The 19,793-nt window shown below is 39.9% G+C and overlaps 1 protein-coding gene across 17 annotated transcripts in view; it reads left to right on the forward strand.

Moving 5' to 3' along the window:
- Positions 1-19,793, forward strand: part of Ptprk (protein tyrosine phosphatase receptor type K) — a 536,300-nt gene that overhangs the window by 120,232 nt on the left and 396,275 nt on the right. For all 17 annotated transcript variants that reach the window (XM_052751263.1, XM_052751264.1, XM_052751253.1 and 14 more), the window contains exon 2: positions 4,455-4,577. In XM_052751263.1, coding sequence (XP_052607223.1) covers positions 4,455-4,577 — 123 coding nt within the window. The remainder of the gene's footprint in view (positions 1-4,454; positions 4,578-19,793) is intronic.

Here is a 19,793-nt window from a genome sequence, read left to right on the forward strand (position 1 = left end):
TGAATGAGCAGTTTAGGGATGAAAAAAAAAAATCAGTCTGATACCTATATTCAGCCAGCCTGGGTACAGAGTCCCTTAACGTGGCTTGCAGCAAGGTGAATAGATGCTTGTGATGATGGAGCTAACCCTTAACTGAGTGATCAGTGGAGAGCAATCAGGAATCTGAGATGTTCCTCAGGAGTAATTCTCCGCCAGGGGTCAAGCACGGTGGTCCCCACTGCTCAGGTGTGATTTGCGGCTACCCACATGCAGCCTTATCACTAGGAGCAGATAGAACAACTGGAAGCCGAAGGCGCCACCCCCTTCCTGTGTCTTCTCTGCAGCACAGAAGGTTGTCAGCACCAGTTCAGATTTGCCACCCACTGTTTCTTCCTGCAGCTGAGTGAAAGTGAAGATGTATTAGGTATATTTTTGTTTATGAATTCGAGCTGTGGACGCAACATACAGCTCTTGCTCCAAAAGGAGTGGGCTTGTTTAGAGACACATACAATGATTGAGGTTTGGGAGCAGGAACTCAGGTTGCCCTGAATGACATGCTCTAGTGCAGAAGTGATTGCACGAGCTGTTTGTGGTCATAGGACACAAGACAGTCATGAATGGATGCATGCACACAGGTCGCTACAAAGCAGGACAGCACAGGCCATAGATGTTGATGATTGCTTTGGCTTGTATGTTCATATAACCTGGTGCTATGCTAATAGCTTAGTTATCTGAAGAAATTCCCAAGGAATATGTTCTGCTTAATAGTCCATAGCATGGTAAGTCCCATATAAAGAGGTTGCTAATAAATGACTATTAAGGAACCTCAAGGTAATTTTGGCTCTGGATCTCGAATTCTCTCAGTCTCCATAATCCCAGAATTTTAATGGGTCCATAGACTCTTTACTGTCGGAGTCACTTTAACTCTAGACAGCCTTACTTCAGCATCTCTATTTTATTTTTGAGACAGAGTCTCACTGTGTAGCCTTGCCTGGGCTGGAACTCACCATGTAGACCACACTGGCCTTGAACTCACAGATATCTGTCTGCCTTTGCCTCTTAAATCTTGGGATTAAAGGTGTGTACCACCACATAGCCCTGGGCATTTCTCTCTTAAATACTGTGTTTCAGGAACATGTATTTGGGGGATCATATATCACAGAAGCCCGTGCAGACTCTGAAATCATCAATAGGAATATGATATGATAAAATTTGCTCAGGATCTATGTTAGGAGTGAGGATGAAGTTTAGCCGTACAGCACTTATGTAGCATATACAAGACCGTAGCAAACCCACTTGTCCCCTGTCCCCTACCCCCCCGCCCCCAATCCAATTAGGTGTGTTATGTGCTGTCTGTTGTAAGCTGGACCATATTGCTGCCTCAGTTTAGCTCATTCCCTTTTTATACTCCACGTGGCTGCTGGGTGTACAGTTTTCTCAATGCACCTCTGGGCAAAAAGCTCATAATGGTTTCAATGCCACCATAGAATAATGTCTAACTTCCTTTTTTGGTAACTGAAACCTTTCATATTAAGTTGTGTTTCTGCCTTACCCCTCCATGCTTTTCACAGCTATTATTCAGAAATGTTTTCGGACCCCTGACAGCACCAAGTTCCTTTACGCTTACATCAGTTTTCTCTTGGTCCCCCCCCCCCCCACCCCCCTTTGCAAACTCATTTTTCATGCATGGCTTTTCTTCTTTTTACAATAAGCACAAGGCATCTTCCTTCCTTCCTTCCTTCCTTCCTTCCTTCCTTCCTTCCTTCCTTCCTCCCTCCCTCCCTCCCTCCCTCCCTCCCTCCCTCCCTCCCTCCCTCCCTCCTTCCCTCCCTGCCCCCCTCCCCTCTCTCTCTTTCTTTCTTTCGTTCTGAGACAGGATTTCTCCGTGTAGCCTTGGCTGTTCTGGAACTCATTCTGTAGACCAGGCTGGACTCCACCTCACAGAGATCCACCTGCCTCTGCCTCTCAAGCGCTGGGCGTGCACCTGGCTTGACCAAGACTTCTTAAGAGAAGCTTTTAGAAAGTTTTTAGGTTGGAAGGGAATCGAGGTGCTTAGGAAAAGGATAGTATATTCCCACGACGTGGGGTTGGACTCTTTGAGAGAGCTACTGGTGTGTCTTTTCTTGGTTCCCCCTCCCTTCCTTAGGTGTAAGTTAGTCAACCTGATTTAGTAAATAGAGTTAGTTCTTTTGGTTTCTTTAGAGTTCTGATCATCTTGTTATCACATGTGCCATTCTGTTTCATTCATCAGCCTAGAGTTATTGTTGTATTCCATTTCTTGGCCTCTACATTTGGCCTTCACTAGTCCTTAATCGTGAGATGGATACTCCCATTACAAAACTTCATATGAAAGTGTGCTACCGCATGTTTATAAATATGCTTTCTGTGTAACAAATAGGTCTGTGGTACTTCCTGGATCAGAACTTCTTGTGAAATAGAAATTGAGGATTCATCTTGAAGGATTTTTCTTAGCATGCATGTCAAGCTGATCAGTGAATGATTTCAAGACCCCTTTGTCACATTTCTGATGTAGCAGGGACAAGCAATGTCCACCCACTTATTTTATATAGCTCTTCCCCCTGTTACTGTTAATCTGAACACTGGAGTCTAAAATCAACCATGTCTATGAAGGGCAGCAATTACAGCCATTTGTCTTCCAAATGAGTCAATGTGATTCCCACTGATCGTTGAAATTTATATACAGAGGGCACCCAGACCCGTGTAAAGGGTAATGGGGGCCCCACGGGCATACATTGCAAAGCAGTAAGTCTTTCTGGGCTGTAATAGAGAGTTCCATTTGTGAGAAAAACTTTTTTTTTTTTTTTGGTGGAAAACTTTTTACCTTGTGATGTAAAGATGTATTTCCTAGTAACCTCCTTTTGTAGATTTTAAATGAATTAAATTAATTTTAAGTGAAATTAATTTTAAATGAAAAGTACATCATCTTTCACGAAAGTCTGTGTAACGAAGGTCACATTAAGCATGTTTAAAAGACAATAATACGTGTTCCAGCTGTTGGGCTGTGGGTTATGGTGAAGGATTACTGTAGTTATAAGAGAGACTTGAGGAACCCACAGTGTGTTCTGCTTTTGAGAAAGGGTTGAGCTTGTGAAGCTCTCTGTCCTTTACAGTTTCATTTCTGATGCAGCTGCTGTCTGTCATTGCTGAACATGGTGCCTTTCAGTCACATCCAAAGTGACAAACTTTTGAGGAGCAGAGTGAGACGAATTTAATGGTCTGAGGTTTACCACCTGTTAGCTTTACAGGTTTACCACCTGTGACTGCTTGCCTTAGAATTCCCCAAGTTTCTCCACACAGATCTCCATGGAAACTAAGCAAATAAGCCACTTGAAAGGAGGCAGGTTATTAGTTTTTCTCATTAAAGCCACTGCTAGATTTTCATTAGCTGTAATCCATTTTCTTTCAAGACCAGACATACAGGCCACTTCTTATTTTCCCGATTTGAGTAAACTGAATAAGTTGACTTGTGTGTATCCTTTGTAGACGAGCTCAGAAGCAAAGGTAATCATTTTCCTTCTGCTCTATGGTCACATCTGAAAGTAAAGCCAGGGAGGCTGAAAGATGGCCCATGTAAAAGGGAATAGGCTACGCGGACTATAAAAGTCAGGTCATTAAGCAAAGTGGAAGTCTGAGCATGATTACGGGCTAATCTGATCCATCTTGTACTTCAGTTTCCCTCACTTAAAAATCATAAACTGTGTTTGAAATTAATATAAATAATAGATAGAAAAGCTTACCCCCAGACCTCAAGCACTATTTAGACCCTGGTAAGCTTTGGGTGTTTAATTTGCTGTAGTAGATATCATGGATGTCTTTTAAATCATGGGATTGTTAAGGCTTAAATATGAACTTCAGTGTTTTGAACTTGCATGGCCAAGAAAGTTTTTATGCTTCCTGCCCCCTTTGCAATAAAGATGTCACCAGTGTTTAGATTGTAGTTTTATAAATTGAAGTAAAACCTCATGATATATACATTTGTGTGGGTATGTGTGTGTGTTTGAGACAGAGTTTCTCTGTGTAGCCTTGATTGTCCTGGAAATGCTTTGTAGACCAGGCTGGTCTTGAACTCACAGAGATTTTTTTGCCTCTGCCTCCAAGTGCTAGGATTAGAGATGTGTGCCACTACACCCAGCCTGTGCGTGCGTGTGTGTGTGTGTGTGTGTGTGTGTGTGTGTGTGTGTGTGTGCGCGCGCGCGCGCGCGTGTGTGTGTACACGTTTTAAAAATAATTCAAAACTTCAGCTTTCTTTTTGGGGCTCAGCCCAGTAGAATATACTGAGGTTTCTATTGGCATTGAGTTTTTAATAGGAGTAGTGGCCAATAGGAGTGTCACTGACAAGATCATGAATGTCACGGAAGTTACATATTTTACCCAGGTACTTGCTTCTTCAGTACTTTCCTCACATGGAGAAAATGTGTGCAGACTGTAACCATGTTCCCTGCTTCCCTTCCTAGGTGGCTGTACATTTGATGATGGGCCAGGAGCCTGCGACTACCACCAGGATTTATACGATGACTTTGAATGGGTCCACGTCAGTGCGCAGGAACCCCATTACCTGCCCCCTGAAATGCCTCAAGGTAAGCTGCATTCTAACTCAGTGTCCAGGGGATAGTTTTAGTACAAACAATATTTTCTCACTTTATGTGTAACAATAGCACTTTGTTATAATAAAATAACTTATTATTATTGGTCTATTTGGTAACATCTAAAAAAAAATCTTAAAATATTCTTTACCTCTTCCTTAACAATGTTCTATAACCCTTACTCTATTCAAGAGTTCTTATTAAATATTCTTTTCGCTTTGGAAAAAAATATGAAACTTAGAAAACGTTTTCCCCCCCTTCATAAGAAGTCAAAATGACTAAAACTTAAAAAAAAAAAAAAAAGAATCAGAAGAAAATTTATAGAAAACTATAATGAAATCCAGTAATTTGGAATATCTTTGATCATATTTCACTGTGATCCAGTTAGACTGTGGGCAAGCACTTAATAGTCTATGATCAGGAGAGAAATTGTCTCCTTCTCCCACAGAATATGAGTATGCCATTGGCTCTGTAGAGAAATGCCTTGGAGACAAAATGACCAAGGGAAGATGTTATCTGAGGGGATTTTGTGGAAATAGGGCAGAGACCTGTTTCTTACTCTCCTAGAACTTGTTTTAGGTATTGACTTTTGATTTTATGATAGTATATTTTCTGATTGCTTAGGACTGGTCATGATCCTTCTGTGATTTGTGAAAAGCACATTAAGGTAGCATATCAATATATACCTTCCCCACACTACAGTATGAGACTAGTGTTTCTTTCAGCTCTACATATTAGTTTTGAACTAATTCTAAGTTGTGTGTTTAGTAATAATTTGATTAATTATAAAGATCAGAAACAAGCATAAAATTTGAGGCATAGTACCTAAGTGAACAAGAGATGCTTAGAAAGAAGCAAATAATTATATATAGAATTATGTATGTATAAAGGATCACATTCTTGCATTATTATTATCCGTCATGTAACTGATATTTTGATTTTCTACTAATAATTTCTTTTGCAGTATAATTTTAGTAGTTTATTATAATTACATAAAGATATCTTAAATTGATTTTTTTTCTGCAAATTCAGACTATCCTTCATAGTTGACCGTGAATTTTAGGCATCACCGTTGAAAGTGCAAATATCAATTCTGGTGTCTGATTAAAAAACCTTGCTAGTTAATATGATTCATAAAGACGAAGGAAGAAGCATGGATGATGATCAGTAGAATATGAAAAATAGTCAAAGCAAATAAAATAAAACCCAAACCATAGATCTCTAGATGAGGATTATAAATAAATGTAGTGAGTCTATTCTTTGAAAATAATTTGTATAGTTCTGTGATGCAGGCCTGGATTAGGGTGGCTATTTACTTTGAACTGTAGATTTCCTTGGCTGAGAAGGCAAATGGTATTTTGAGGTTAGAATAAGGCATAATTTTCTTTGTGGAGGAATACATTGATGGGCCGTCTTTAATTGACAACCTTGACTTCTTATGGTTGACCCTGACACTTTTGGTGGAACCACTGCTCTCCGTGCGTTGGTTTGTATTTTTCTCTCAAAGGTACATAAATTATTGCTCTGGCTCATTTTGATTAAAGAAACCACTGTACATTTTCACTTGAGTTTTCTCAGTGGTATATTTAGACTTAATGTTTCATGTAATATTAAAAAGGTGGGCCGGAATGCACACATTTTGACTGTTTATCATCAGAGAATAATCAGAAAGACGTTGATTTATGGAAATGTTGCCATTACTAATTGCTATTGATGGTGGGTAATGAGCGCTGAAGAGAATGTTCAGATGACCTTGTTGGCTCACCTTTTTACACAATGACTTAATCATTGGGTACAGTAAAGGATGATATGCACAGAAAATGAAAGTGTTTGAAATTCAGCCATAGCCTCCAATTAATAGCACATTAAATAATTAATCATGCAAAGAAGGGAAAAGGTCATGGCCACTTTTTTTTTTTTTTTCCAGAATGTACCTATGTTTAGTCTGAGGAAAAGTGAGAGAAGTACTTGTATTACTTTTTTCTTTCTTTCTTTTCTATGCGTGTGAGTATACATGTGGGCTCAGGTGCCTGTGTGGGTTTGGACCTGTGAGAACGGGAGGACATCTTGGGTGCTGTTCCTCAGGAACTCTCCACCTTGGTTTTGAGACAACATCTCCAATTGTCCTGCAGCTTGTAGAGCTGGCTTATCCGGCTGGTCAGCGTGCATCCTTCTGTCTCACTCTCAATTTTGACTTATAAATTTTTAAGTGCCTCAATCTCATTCAGCATTTTTTTTTTTTTTAAATCTTTTAACCTTTGGTGTGAGAGATAGAAGTAAGGGTCTCACACTTGAATGACAAGCACTTCACTGACTGGTTTTTTTCTACGAGCCCTACTCAGTTCTTTTTACAAGGTGTTTTTGTTTTTGTTTTGTTTTTCCTATTTTCCTTCTGATATTCTTTTAAAGAACCAACTGAGCATTAATCTGTCCATATATTGGCAAAGAGGACATAATTAGGCTTACTAAATTTTAATGACCCGTTCTGGCGAGTTGGCTCAGCTGTTAAGAGCACTTGTTGTTTTTTTAGAGGACAAGGGTTCGATACCCAGCACCCATAGGCAGTTCACAACTGTCTATAATTCTAGTTCTAGGGGATCTGATGTCCTTTTCTGACCTCCATGGGCACCAGGCACGTACATGGGACATACACACATACATGTATCTAAAACACTCATATACATAAAATAAAACTATTTAAAATTTTTTAATGACCCATCGTTTCTTTTTTCACACAGATAGGTAGGCTTGCTTACTACTTTATTTACTGAAAATACATAACTAAAAACAAAAGACACAGACGATCCTAAGCATCTGGGCCCTATGTCTGAGGAAGTCAGTCTGTGTGAAACAGACATGGTATTGAACCCTCTGCCATTCTTGGACGTTGTTAATTATTGACTTTTTATTGGCCTTCAGAGGTTTTAAAAAAGAAATGGTGAATCGACAGTTTGGAATCATAAGGTTAGAATAAAGAAAATAAGGAAATTAACCTCTCGTGAGAAATACGCTACTGTTAGTGACTGCTTGCCATGTTCCAGAGCAGTTCTTAGCTTGTTACATGACAATAATGACGATAAGTGGACTATCTGATGTTTGGAAATAGCGTGCAGAGTAAGTGAGTCCTGTAGCCAAAAGTCATATGACCGTAGGAGAAGCTGTTAGTCAGTGAAATGCAAAGTAACAGCCATAATGAGAAGCTGGGGCACCCCTGTGACACCAGGTGTAGCTGACAAGAATACAGAGTGAAGGAAAGCCTCTCAGGCTGCTGTGGGCTGTAAATCTGCACAGCCGCGTTGCACAGCCTAATGGCCAGCTAATCCATTCTTGGATATGAGCCCAGAAGAACCGAGTACATGTGTTCATTCAAGGAATGTACGACTGCGCATAGCATCGGCGTTCTTAATAGTTCCAAGAGGAAGACAGCCTGAATTCTTGTCAGTTGTACAATGTACCAAAGCGTGGGAGTGTGTTCATATGATGAAATCACACCACAGCGTGGGAGAATTGACTCGTGCTATACATAGCAATATTGATGGATTTCACCAACATCATCAGGAAATGAAATCAGACACATGAGTAGATATTGTATTTTTACCTCCATAAGTTTCAAAAATAGGCAAGCTGATTGATGAGTTTAAACCTGTGTGTTAGTGCCTTCGGGAGGGCATTGGAAGAAGCTTTTGGGAGATAGCTGGATGCTGGATACCCTGGTTATTTATTGATCTGGGTGGCACCTGAGCTGCTCCCGGTTAAGAAATTACTGAGTTACCGATGGTGAATTTTCTTCTGTCTGTATCTTCTAAGTTAGTACAAAGTGGCACGTGAGTAAGACTGGTGTTCACAAGCACACTGTTGAGAAGTTAGAATAATTATAATGTTGTAGGTTAGCAAAGGAGATATTACAGGAGACCTCAGATGGTACAGAATTTTTTCCATCCTGGATCCCACTTTGCATTCATCTTTGGATTTATGTGTATATATATATTCATTTGGTTCAGTTATCCATTCACCAAATTCTTGCCCAAGTTTACTGTATCTACATGCGAACCTGCGAGGGTTGAGGACACAACTCCCCTTGTGTCCTCATAGCTTGACAGTCTCTCACTCTACTTTGTATGTATGTCAATTGAGGGTATCCTTAGAGTTTCAATTTGATTTTATTTTCCCTCACTGGCCCATAATGTTCCCATGCACATAGAACATACTTGAAAACTTCAATTTCCAAAGACACCATTTTATTTTTTTTCAGACAAAAATGGTAGCTTCCATAATACAAGGTTTAAAAACTTTTTGTTAAAGGGCCCGAGGAGATGGCTCGGTGGGCCAAAGTATTTGCTGTGAAAACATGAGGACCCAGTACCTACATAAAATATTGGGCATGGCTTTATGTGCCTGTAACTGCAGAATTGGTGGTGGAGACAGACAGATCCTGGGAAGTTGCTGGCCTACTAGCCCAGTAGACAGTGAGCTTCAGGATCAGTGGAAGACCCTGTCTATAAGGTGGGGAGTGACAGAAGAAGGCACTGGGTGTCTCTCTATGGCTTCTGCTTCGATGCACCCACTCTCACCCCTGCCCATACCTCCGCCCACTGTACACCATACAAACCCACCATACACCATGCAAACCCACCATACATGTAAATAAAGAAAAGATTTTGTTCATAATTTGTGAAGCTTTGTCTCTCTTCTTAAAGAAAGCAACCAAATGAAAGTTTTTGTTTCTTAAACATTATAATGAGTAATTTTAATGTGATCAGAAGACTGTAATTATTCAGTAAACTTTTAATAAAAGGTATCATTGATTTGGGATATGTTTGCATGTTATTAGTTAGTATAGAGGGAGAACCACCACTTTCTCCTCCTTCTCCGCCAGACTAATATCAGTCTTTCACACCGAAACCTATTACATTAATACAGAAGAGAAACCACAGAGAGTGTGGATGATGGACAGAAACAGAAATTATTCTTTGATCTTACACACATTTACGTCTGTGATCTTGATTTTCAAGGATTCTTTTATGCTTTTGACCACATGAAACAAATTTATTTGCCCATTTGACTATCTGTGCAGTTCTAGACCTGAGAGTGAGGGATGTGATTGACATATAAATACATTTGTCTTTTGCTGAAATTGTAACTGCTTTTTCTCGTGAACACATTTCTCTGAAATGATTAATTGCATTTTACTTTAGAGTCTCTAGAGCACCTATTTGACAGTGTTTCAAATTATGACTACATTAGATTCCACCTTCAACTTGCTTCTTTCTTCTGATATAAATCACTGCATGGATTTTTTAGCTTAAATTGCACATACTGTATGTTATAAAAAAATAAAGGCTCTATTTCAGATTAATTGGAAGATTGGAGGAGGAAACCGTTTCTCTCTCTTGTAAAACTTAGTGAGGTGTGATCCAATAGTTTATGGCCTTACAATTTAGAAAACAGATGAGATTATACAGTAGAGGAAGAGACATGAACATTGCTAAGAAATGAGCCTTTATATTAACTTCTTGCATTTAATACCAAGTCTTTGTTTTCTTAGATTTTAAGCATGTTTTATTAGCTAGGTTGTTAAAATAATGCTTACATTCTTTAAATACTTATTTGGTGAGCTTTACTCTTGCTTGAATATTCAACAGGAACATACTCATGAGTCAACCGGGTTTGGTGCTTTCTTCTGCTGGTATGATGTGGTGAAAATAGAAAGTTTGATGTCTCTAGTTAAATACACATGACAGCATTTACAGGGACTATCATTACTCCAGCTCCATCAAGGTGGTCACTATGAGGCACACTTAGAGGCTTCAAGCTAAGGCTTGAAGGTAAAGTTTGAAACTGGTTTTCCTAACTCGGGGCCTTTCCTACATGCATCTTGGAGACAAAAGTTAGCTATCAACTGATGGATTCCTGAGTTTTTTTTTTAAGAAGTCTCTCTCTCTCTCTCTCTCTCTCTCTCTCTCTCTCTCTCTGTCTCTGTCTCTGTCTCTTTCTCCCTCTCTCTGTGTGTGGGTGTGTACCGGTGTGGGTCTGTGTGCACAGCTGTGTAATGGCATATGTATAAAGGTGAGAGAGTCAGTGGCTTACTTGAAACAGTGTTTTTTTGTTTGTTTGTTTCTTTTGTTTTTTACTGTTTGTCAGTCTAGCTGGATCCCGAGCTTCTAGGGATTTGACTCTCTCCACCTCCTTCTTGCCAAAGAAGCTCTGGGATTCCAGCCCTAGTGCACTTGGCTTTCTGCAGGTCTGGAGATCCAAACTTCACTCCCAATGCTTGGATGACATGTGCTCTATCCATTGAGCCGTTATTGCCCCAGCCTTATATATATTTTGTAATTCTCATGAGAGCCCGATAAAACATGAAGCATTGAGATGCGTAGAGGACTCACTTGCTTATGGATAATCAGGACAGGTCAGTAATTTGCCACAGTACCACCTTGCTCCTATCTTGGTATAGCCAGACTGACACATTTCCTTGACTGCAGCATAGGTATTCAAGTCCACTATGCAATGCTACTTATTTTATTTAATCTACAGCGATTTTCTACTGTTGTGGAAGTAAAAATAAAGCAGTTTGTTTTCAGAACTTTAAAGCTTCAAATGACTATCTATTAGTCTGCCAGGGAAATAGCCTCTACGATTCCCTGTAGCTAGAATGACTACCGAGCTTCAGAGTTTCCTCCTGGGATGCTCATCCTTTGGGACAAGGCTTTGCCCTTCCATGCATTTACCTTTACGTTATTTTTAGTTATTTGATGAACACTTTCCATCTGTCGGTCCGAGCAACCTTTAGAAACACGTATTTATTATCCACCGTGTCATTAGAGCTTGTATGCTAGAAGAAAAAACCCAGGGACTCACAGAAGGAATCTGCGTAAAGTCAGGGTTTGAAAATAATTTTAAGGCTTTGTTTACAGTGGTGTATTTTAGGACAAGAATTATGGGCTCATTTCAATGTGCCTTTCCAAACCATGTCATCATTATGACTGCTGGTGTTTTTGCCTTGAGCTCAGGCACACAAGATAGTTTACCACATTTGAGTTGCTTATTTAAAAAAACAAAACAAAACACCAAGAGTTAGAGGCAGGGTGAGGTATGGAAGTGAAAGGGTGTTATGTAGCACTTGAAGGGTAAGCCACTAAGGAATGGCTGCTTTTTAATGTAAGGATTATTACCCTTATGGACATAAATGCAGCATGAAGAATGCCTAAATTATAGCGAACAGAAATGGCATGCTGAGACAGGACTTTTCTCCTGCTATTTCAGGTGCATGATATATCTAAGTTAGATATGCTCCAATATATCTCACAGGGGGAAAGCATTTTAGTATTAAAAGAGAGAGAGAAAGAGAGAAAGAATTATATTGGTGTCACTACTAGAGAGTGTCCAACTTTCTACATGAATTACAGATAAGAATAGAGAGTCATTTTCAGAGTCCATGCAGCCATCTTTAATATGTACCTTAAAATCAATATGTAGTCCAGTGCAACAAAATTACTTTTCCTGGGATGAGGGTGACTTAAGCTGTGGCTATGACCTTATATTTTACCTTTCCAAAAATAAACTTGTCTCGTGATACTGGTGCCTATCTGGGCTTGGGGGCTTATTAGCTTCCAAACACAAGAAGGACCACATGGAAATAAAGAAGCCCCAAAGGAACAATAGACAAATAATTAAAATAGTGATTTTGTAAAACTCTATGTGAAATTAATACGCTCATCCTAGCATGATGCAAAATACGTTCATATGCTAAATTATATCCAAAATGCTCTACTACCATGAAAGCCTGTTGGCCTTCAAATCCAATTTCCGCTGAGACAATGATCGTGTTACTTTAAAGGGCTCTTTCCTCTTCCCTAAGAGGAAATTATTGACCGAGAAACATTTCTCAACAAAATCTGTGTGCTTTGTGTGTTTACAGCCCATAGCAACTTAGAGAGGTCGGTGAGATCGTTAACTCTTGACTTAACAACATAGACTAAGAAAATGCTGACGATTTTTTGAAGGTCCATGAGAAGCGTATTTAAAAGGATAGTCTCAGAGAATTCACTAATTGCTTATGGGTTCCTCGACTCTCCACTGAGTTCTTTAATACTTGCTCATTTATTAAGTATGAAACAGAGTTGGCAACTGTGTGTTCTCTTATGATGTCTGTATGTGTGTACACCTGTGTGCATAAGCACATGCATGTGCATGTCTGTAGAGGTCAGAGGTCAGTGTTGTTTTCTTGATCCCTACTCTTAGTTTTTTTTTAATGTTTATTTACATTTATTTTATGTGTATAAGGTTTTTGCTGCATGCATACTTTTTTTTTTTTGTTGTTTTTTTTTTGAGTCAGGGTTTCTCTGTGTAGCTTTCCTGGAACTCACTCTGTAGACCAGGTTGGCCTTGAACTCACAGAGTGCTGGGATTAAAGGTGTGCGCCACTACCACCTAGCTGCTGCATGCATTCTTGTTTCTCAGCATGCATGCAGGGTGCTCATGGAGGCCAAAGAAAATGTCAGGTTTTTTTGTTGTACATGGTTGTGAGATGCCACATTTCGGGAAGTGAGCTGGGGTTCTCTGCAAGTGTATCAAATGCTTTTAACTGTGGAGCCATCTCTCCAGCCCTATCATTTTAGCTTTGAGAAAGTGTTTTTCTGTACCTGGAACTTACCATTTTGGCAAGACTGGTCAGAAAGCCCCAGGCATCCTTTCTCGTTTCTCCATTCCTCAGCATAAGCACCACTAATGACCTTTTTTTACTTAGGTTCTGGGGACATTGAAAATTAGGTCCTGGTATTTTTGTGACAAGCACGCTACTAACTGAGTCATATTCCCAGCCTTGGGGGTGGCAAGTTGATATTCAAAAAGTCCCTTTTGAGTGGGATTTTTTACTCTTGCTCTGTCAGTCTCTGTCCATCCATTGATTTACCATCTAGTCTAATTGGTCCAATTTGTACCTCATGCTTGAGGGTATGTCCGTCAGTGCCAAGAGGAGAAGGAGCTCCTCACTGCCGACTTCCCATCCGGATCACTCTCTCTCCTTGCCTGTGAGGAACCCAGGCTGAATGCAATGCCCCATTACCTAATGCACACAGCCAGGCAAATGTTATTGGAACAGTGGTGGGACAGATGTTGAGTAGAGAAGGAGCAGGGAGTTCGGCTAGAGCTATGGTAGGGTGAATCTGCAATTACAATTTCAACACCTCTGTCATTTCAAACCCTAAAAAAAAAAAAAAAAACAAACCCAAAACCTACATATTTTTCTATTAACATTCTTAAGAAAACAGATTGAAAACCTCATGCCTACTGCAAGTACCTCCCCCACGTGGTTTCTAAGTGTAAATATGTTCCACCTCCTGAAGTCAAGTCATTTCCCCGGCAGGAATCAGCCTTTCTTAGTATCACTCAGCCTAGGATTCCATGAATTTGAGGAGGCACTATTCCTGCTTTTTGTAAGGGCTCTATGGGTATTGATTGATTCCTTACATGACTGTTGTCTTTGTCCCTTTGGCAGGCTTATCATTCCCATTTTGGTCGGAATATAGCACTCCATAAGACGCAGACACTTTGGCACAATTGGCTGTCTGTTACATTTGTGCTAAGGAGAAGGCAGATGCTTAGGGTGCTTGTTCTGTTAAACACCTTGTCATTGACCGTTTTTGAAAAGCAAAATCTAAGTAAAAAATATGCGATTTTTTTTATTTTTGAAGGGGTACTTTAAAAAGTCAGTGTTTTATTAAAGATTAATGATAAGAATGAAAAACAGCAGAAACTATTTAAAGAAAAACAGAATTATCATTTACTATATACAAGGCCCTGAAGTGGATCCTTGACTTGTGTGTGTGTGTGTGTGTGTGTGTGTGTGTGTGTGTGTGTGTGTAAGCTTTCATATACACAGATGTGCACATGTGCAACACCCCTCCATCCCGCCCCCCCCCTCCACACACTTGTAATGTCCCAAAATGACAGTGTACCTAGGTTCCATTTGTCAGGTGTCAGTTCCTGAAGTTATGTTTAAGTCATGGTTAGTTATTGGGTTTGGAGACTGCAATCTTTTCTTTGAAGTTGCCTCTCTGGGAGCTGTGGCTCAATGTCCTGGGCAAATCTGGCTGATAAGTAAGTGACTTCAGCTGCCTGTTTGAGTGAGGCTTGCTATTGAAGACATCCTAGTTAGCAGTCCAGGCCCACGGTAGAGGACTCAGTTTGTGGCACCAGCAGTGTAGAACACAAGCTTCAAGCAAATGTGTAGGAATGCAGAAACCACTTGTTCAGTGATGGAGTGGCCACAGTTAGTTACCATCAGGGAGAAGAGGGGAAATACCAGGGCAGGGGCTTAACTGTTCCATAATCATTTTAATTCCCCGAGGGTGAGAGTATGTGCAGAGTTTTAGGGCGTTAGCAGATATCTAGAGTCTTCCTGTATTAGACACATTTTAATTTTAAACTTACTTTTCTTTTATTTTTGAGAGAGGATCATACTGTGTAGCTTTGGCTAGCCTGGAACTCACTATGCAGCCCAGGCTGGCTTTGAACTCTGAAACCTGACTGCCTCTGCTTCCCAAGTGCTGGTATTAAAGGTGTGTGCCATCATACCTGGCAAGAAACATATTTCTACACTAAAAAAAAATTTCCTGGGAAAATTTAATATGCACATTGGACTTGTCTATCGTGAAGCTCTCCTTGTAGAGCTCTTCCGGGGTGCTGAGTGATGAAATGATAACATGTAATTTTTTAGCATTCCGGTTTTATTCCGGCGTGATATGGAGTCTTTGTGACTGACCAAAGTACTTAAAGAAATCCTAAGGACAGTTTAAGAAAAGCCCAAGACATATAATTAGGCTCTGGACCGTCAACATTCCAACCTCTTGAGAATTTTATCTCACTGAATTTTGTGTCTCATCTTGCAAAGAAGACTGGAGAGTGACCCCAGAGGGTTTGACTAACACAGTGGCCTCCGGACCCCGGAACCAGGGAGCGGAAGAGGCATGGGGAGCCTCAGGCGTAGGAAAGGGAAGGACCGTCAAAGTTAATCTAACTTGGATAAAAGCTTTTATAGGAAACCCATTGCTTCTCTTCGAAACTATCCTCTGCAGGTATTCTATTTTAAAGCAAATAGAGATCTTTCTGAAAACTTTTTTTTTGTAACAATTTCTTACATTGGTCAACTCTCATCTTTGTCTAATTTCTTTCATATCGTACAGCAGAGACTTACTTTCTTGACAATAACGATGCTCTATTTTCCTTGCACTCACATCTTAGTTTACGAGAATTCTACTTACTGTCAAAATTCCTTCCTAAAAGTCAGATCTTCTCAGTGAACATGCTGACAGTAGTGAGCTTTCTATGATTATTATATCACTATTATTTTTTGTTTCACTGGAAATTAAATGAGCATCTCATTTGTGTTGTTTACTGCTGCAGGGCACTCCTGTTCCCAATCCCCTAAGTGGAAAAGAATTAAAACGTGTTATATTTCTAACAGAAGCACCCATGGTAAAGAGATAAGTAGACTGTCTTGTCCTGGAAAGAAACAACCCTCACCTCAAAGGGATGAAAAGACATGATTTATTCTGATGCAAGTGTAAGTGACCACAGCTCCAGGGGGAACACACATTTAGGTCTTCCCAAAGTTAGTGCTTCAACATGGACGCAGTTTTGTAGAGTTTTAACAGAACAAAGAGAGTTATGTATCAAGGATCTAGAAAATACCGTGATGGAAACGTCAGAGAGGCAAGTTTTTCAGTTTTCCCTCCCGTAGGCCTCAGATACTACTGATGACAGATAGCCTTAGCTTTCTGATTGGTGGAAGCCACTGGTCTGATAAGTTAATAGATCCCACAAGGTTTTTATCTATTAGTCACAGGATGCTAGTTCTGACACAGAGGTGAGCAAGGAATGGCTATTCAGGGCTCTAACACTAGTCCAAGATAAAGTGTAATTAGGTTCTTGATCTGCAGCATTCCAACCTCTCCACATCTAATCAATCAATCAATCAATCAATCAATCAATCAATCAGTCAACAATCAATCAATCAATCTTTGTAGAAATTCTCATTTATAGTCCAATGCTTAAACTGTTTCCCCTAATAAACAGCTACTATTTTTATTTCAAGATTGCTTTCTATGAAAGTTTGATGACAATGTAAGAAAAGTGTAGCATGAATTTTAAAAGGTCTTATTAATAAAATCAAACCTGGAGCCAGGTATTGGGGTGAATGCTGGAAGATCAGAGAAGCAGAACAAGCCACAGCCACCTCGCCTTGCCAATTCCTCAGCTGATCCTGTTTCCTCAGACTGGAAGCTTCTGTGTCCTCATCCAAATGGATCTCAGCTGAACTGCTTCTCGAAAGCCTGAAAGGCTCTAGTTCCTCATTCTCACGCCTTAAATACCTTTCTGCTTCCTGCCATCACTTCCTGGGATTAAAGGCTCTTGTTACCACGCCTGGCTGTTTTCAGTGTGGCTTTGAACTCACAGAGATCCAGATGGATCTCTGCCTCTGGAATGCTAGGATTAAAGGCGTGTATGCCACCATTTTCTGGCCTCTGTATCTAGTGGCTGTTCTGTTCTCTGACCTCAGATAAATTTGTTAGGGTGCACAATATTTTGGGCAACACAATATCACCACAGTCTTGATTTTTTTTTTTTTTAAATCTCACTGAATTTTGAGTCTTACCATGCCGGGAAGACTGGAGAGTGACTGCAGGGGATTAGGTTGTTGCTCTATCTGAACAGTATTACTCGGTGTTATGTAATACGCACGCCCTCTTTATAATCACTCTTAGCATTTCGAAATATTGATGATATTTGGATATTATTTCTTCTCTTTCCTGCCCCCTCCCCTTCTTCTTTGGTGGGGAATGAACATTGGATTTTGTGACCTTTTTCCTACCACTGAGTGACACACCCAGCCTCCCTGTTAGCTGTGTTTGAGTGCTGCTGAGAATGTTAAGAGGGAAGTATAGCTGGATCTGGTGGCACACGCCTTTAGTCCCAGCCTTCAGGAGGCAGACAGATGCCAGCCTGGTCTACAGAGCAAGTTTTAGGATAGCCAGGGCTACACACAGAAACCCTGTCTTGAAAAACAATGTATGTAACACGCCCCCATCCTCAAACCAAAACCAAATCCCCACCAAAAAAATTCAATTGACAGAATATCATTATTGACTTCTGTTCATTTTAAGTGGGGCAGTGGTGGCGCACATCTTTAATTCCAGCACTGGGGAGGCAGAGGCAGGTGGATCTTTGTGAGTTCTATGGCAGTCTGGTCTACAGAGCAAGTTTCAGGACAACCAAGGCTGCAAAGTTCAAGGACAACCAAGATTACACAGCTCAAGGACAGCAAAGGCTTGAAAGGCAAAAAGGGGTGGGGGAGACATATAAATAGTTACTTATATAATAAAAACCAATGAATGAATAATTCAAAATCTTTAGAAATATGAATGGGCTTTTGTCCACCTTTCCTCCCTGCCACAGCATGTATTAGTTATCTTGGAATTGGGATTTTTTTGAATACCTTAAAATATTGAATGACAATATTGCAAAGGAAAAACTTGAGGACTTTACATCAGGGGTTTAATTTAGCAGAATGTAATATAACTGTGGTGAAGATGATACTATTACCTCATTCTTTGTGTTTCTGCATTTTTCTCCTGTTACTTGATATCTTATGTCTTCTAGTTTACTGTGTTTAGCTGGGTACCATTGACTTTTTAATCTTTTACTCCATTTTAAAATTGAAAACAAGGCTGACTGTTGTGGTCATGTGTCACCATCCACTGCTGAAGGTCACATTTCTCTTTCGTCATGATAGCACAGCTTTTCTGTTACTCTTAGTGCTCTGCTTGGATGATTTCTTACTAAACCAATAATAGTGGTCCAAAGATGCTTGGGATTTTTTTTAGCTTCATATCTGTGTGCAGGAACTGAACACCTGCAAGAATTAATACATCATCAGAGTGGACTGAAAAGAGAAACAAGCACTGCTTTGACTCATTCACTGTCCATGTGTATCAACACCGATTATGTATGTCTGGAAAGATAACACACCGTAATTGAATACACTCCTCTGTGCTCACTGCCCATTTTTGTCGGTTAAAATCCCCAAACTCAAATGTTTCATAAAAGTCATTTGATAGTTGTAGCAAGAGAAAAGCCTTAACTTACTGAAATAAATCTACCACATCTAAGAGATAATTCAGACTGTTGGTGATCTTTCTTTTATTTTATTAGAATAATAGTGTAGAAGTAAGATGAAAGAGGAAATAGATTGACCCTCTTTGGAGTTCAGATTCTATTGTTTGGGATTCTTTGAAGGCATTTAACCTTTATGAGCTTCCATTTTGCCATAAGTAAAATAGAAATAAAAGGATTCATATTCCCTCTCTCATTTTGTTGCACCAATAAAGTTCAGATGTTTATGCAACATCTGTCAGTGTCCAATGTGCAGTTGTTTCATAATAAATCTTAGTCACCTTTTCCCCTTTGGCCCTAAGGTGACATGGCTAGTTAGTAATCTCATTAATCTGTAAGAAATTGATTTGAATTCCTCACTTATTTTTAGCACTCGGCCATTATGCTTTCTCAGTGGACCATTAAGAATTATTTTATGTCCAATTCAGACGTTATCCGATCCATGTGATTTCGACCACACGCAAGACTCCTAATGATGCCTGAAGATTATTTTTAAAAATGAGGAGGTATCTTAGTCTGGGTCACTGAATCTCTTCGTGAACATTGAATGTTTTTTCCCCTTATGAACTATAATCCTTCTGTTTTGCTCGTGAATTTGTCTACGGTCTCACTCAGTCAAAGGTGATGTCTTTTTACACAGTCTCCACTGTAACTCTTTCATCTCAATCCCCCTGTTCTGAAACCGCTAGCCCCATCCAGAGTTTCAAGAATTCAGCCTTTTATTTTCAAAAGATTGTATTGCGAACCTCTTCTCTTTCAAGAATAACGTTTGTATGTTTTTTCTTTCTGCTGTTCAGTAACTTTCTTCATGTGCTGTGTCACTGTCATCAAAGCCCCATTTGCTGAGTGGAGTTGGGAGATCTCTTCCTTCCTTGCCTTCCATCTCATTATCTGCTATCCTTGGGAAAACCTGAAGAAACTGCTTTGAGCCTCATTGTGCTCGCCATTTCTTGTAACTTATTGTTTGTTCTGAGTGATGTCTGATGTAAAACAAACAACTACACAAACATTATTAAATGGCAGAATGTTCCGCAGTGA

The sequence above is a fragment of the Peromyscus californicus genome, unplaced genomic scaffold (genome assembly GCF_007827085.1).
Source record: "Peromyscus californicus insignis strain IS unplaced genomic scaffold, ASM782708v3 Scaffold_22__1_contigs__length_63687245, whole genome shotgun sequence".
Taxonomy (NCBI): domain Eukaryota; kingdom Metazoa; phylum Chordata; class Mammalia; order Rodentia; family Cricetidae; genus Peromyscus; species Peromyscus californicus.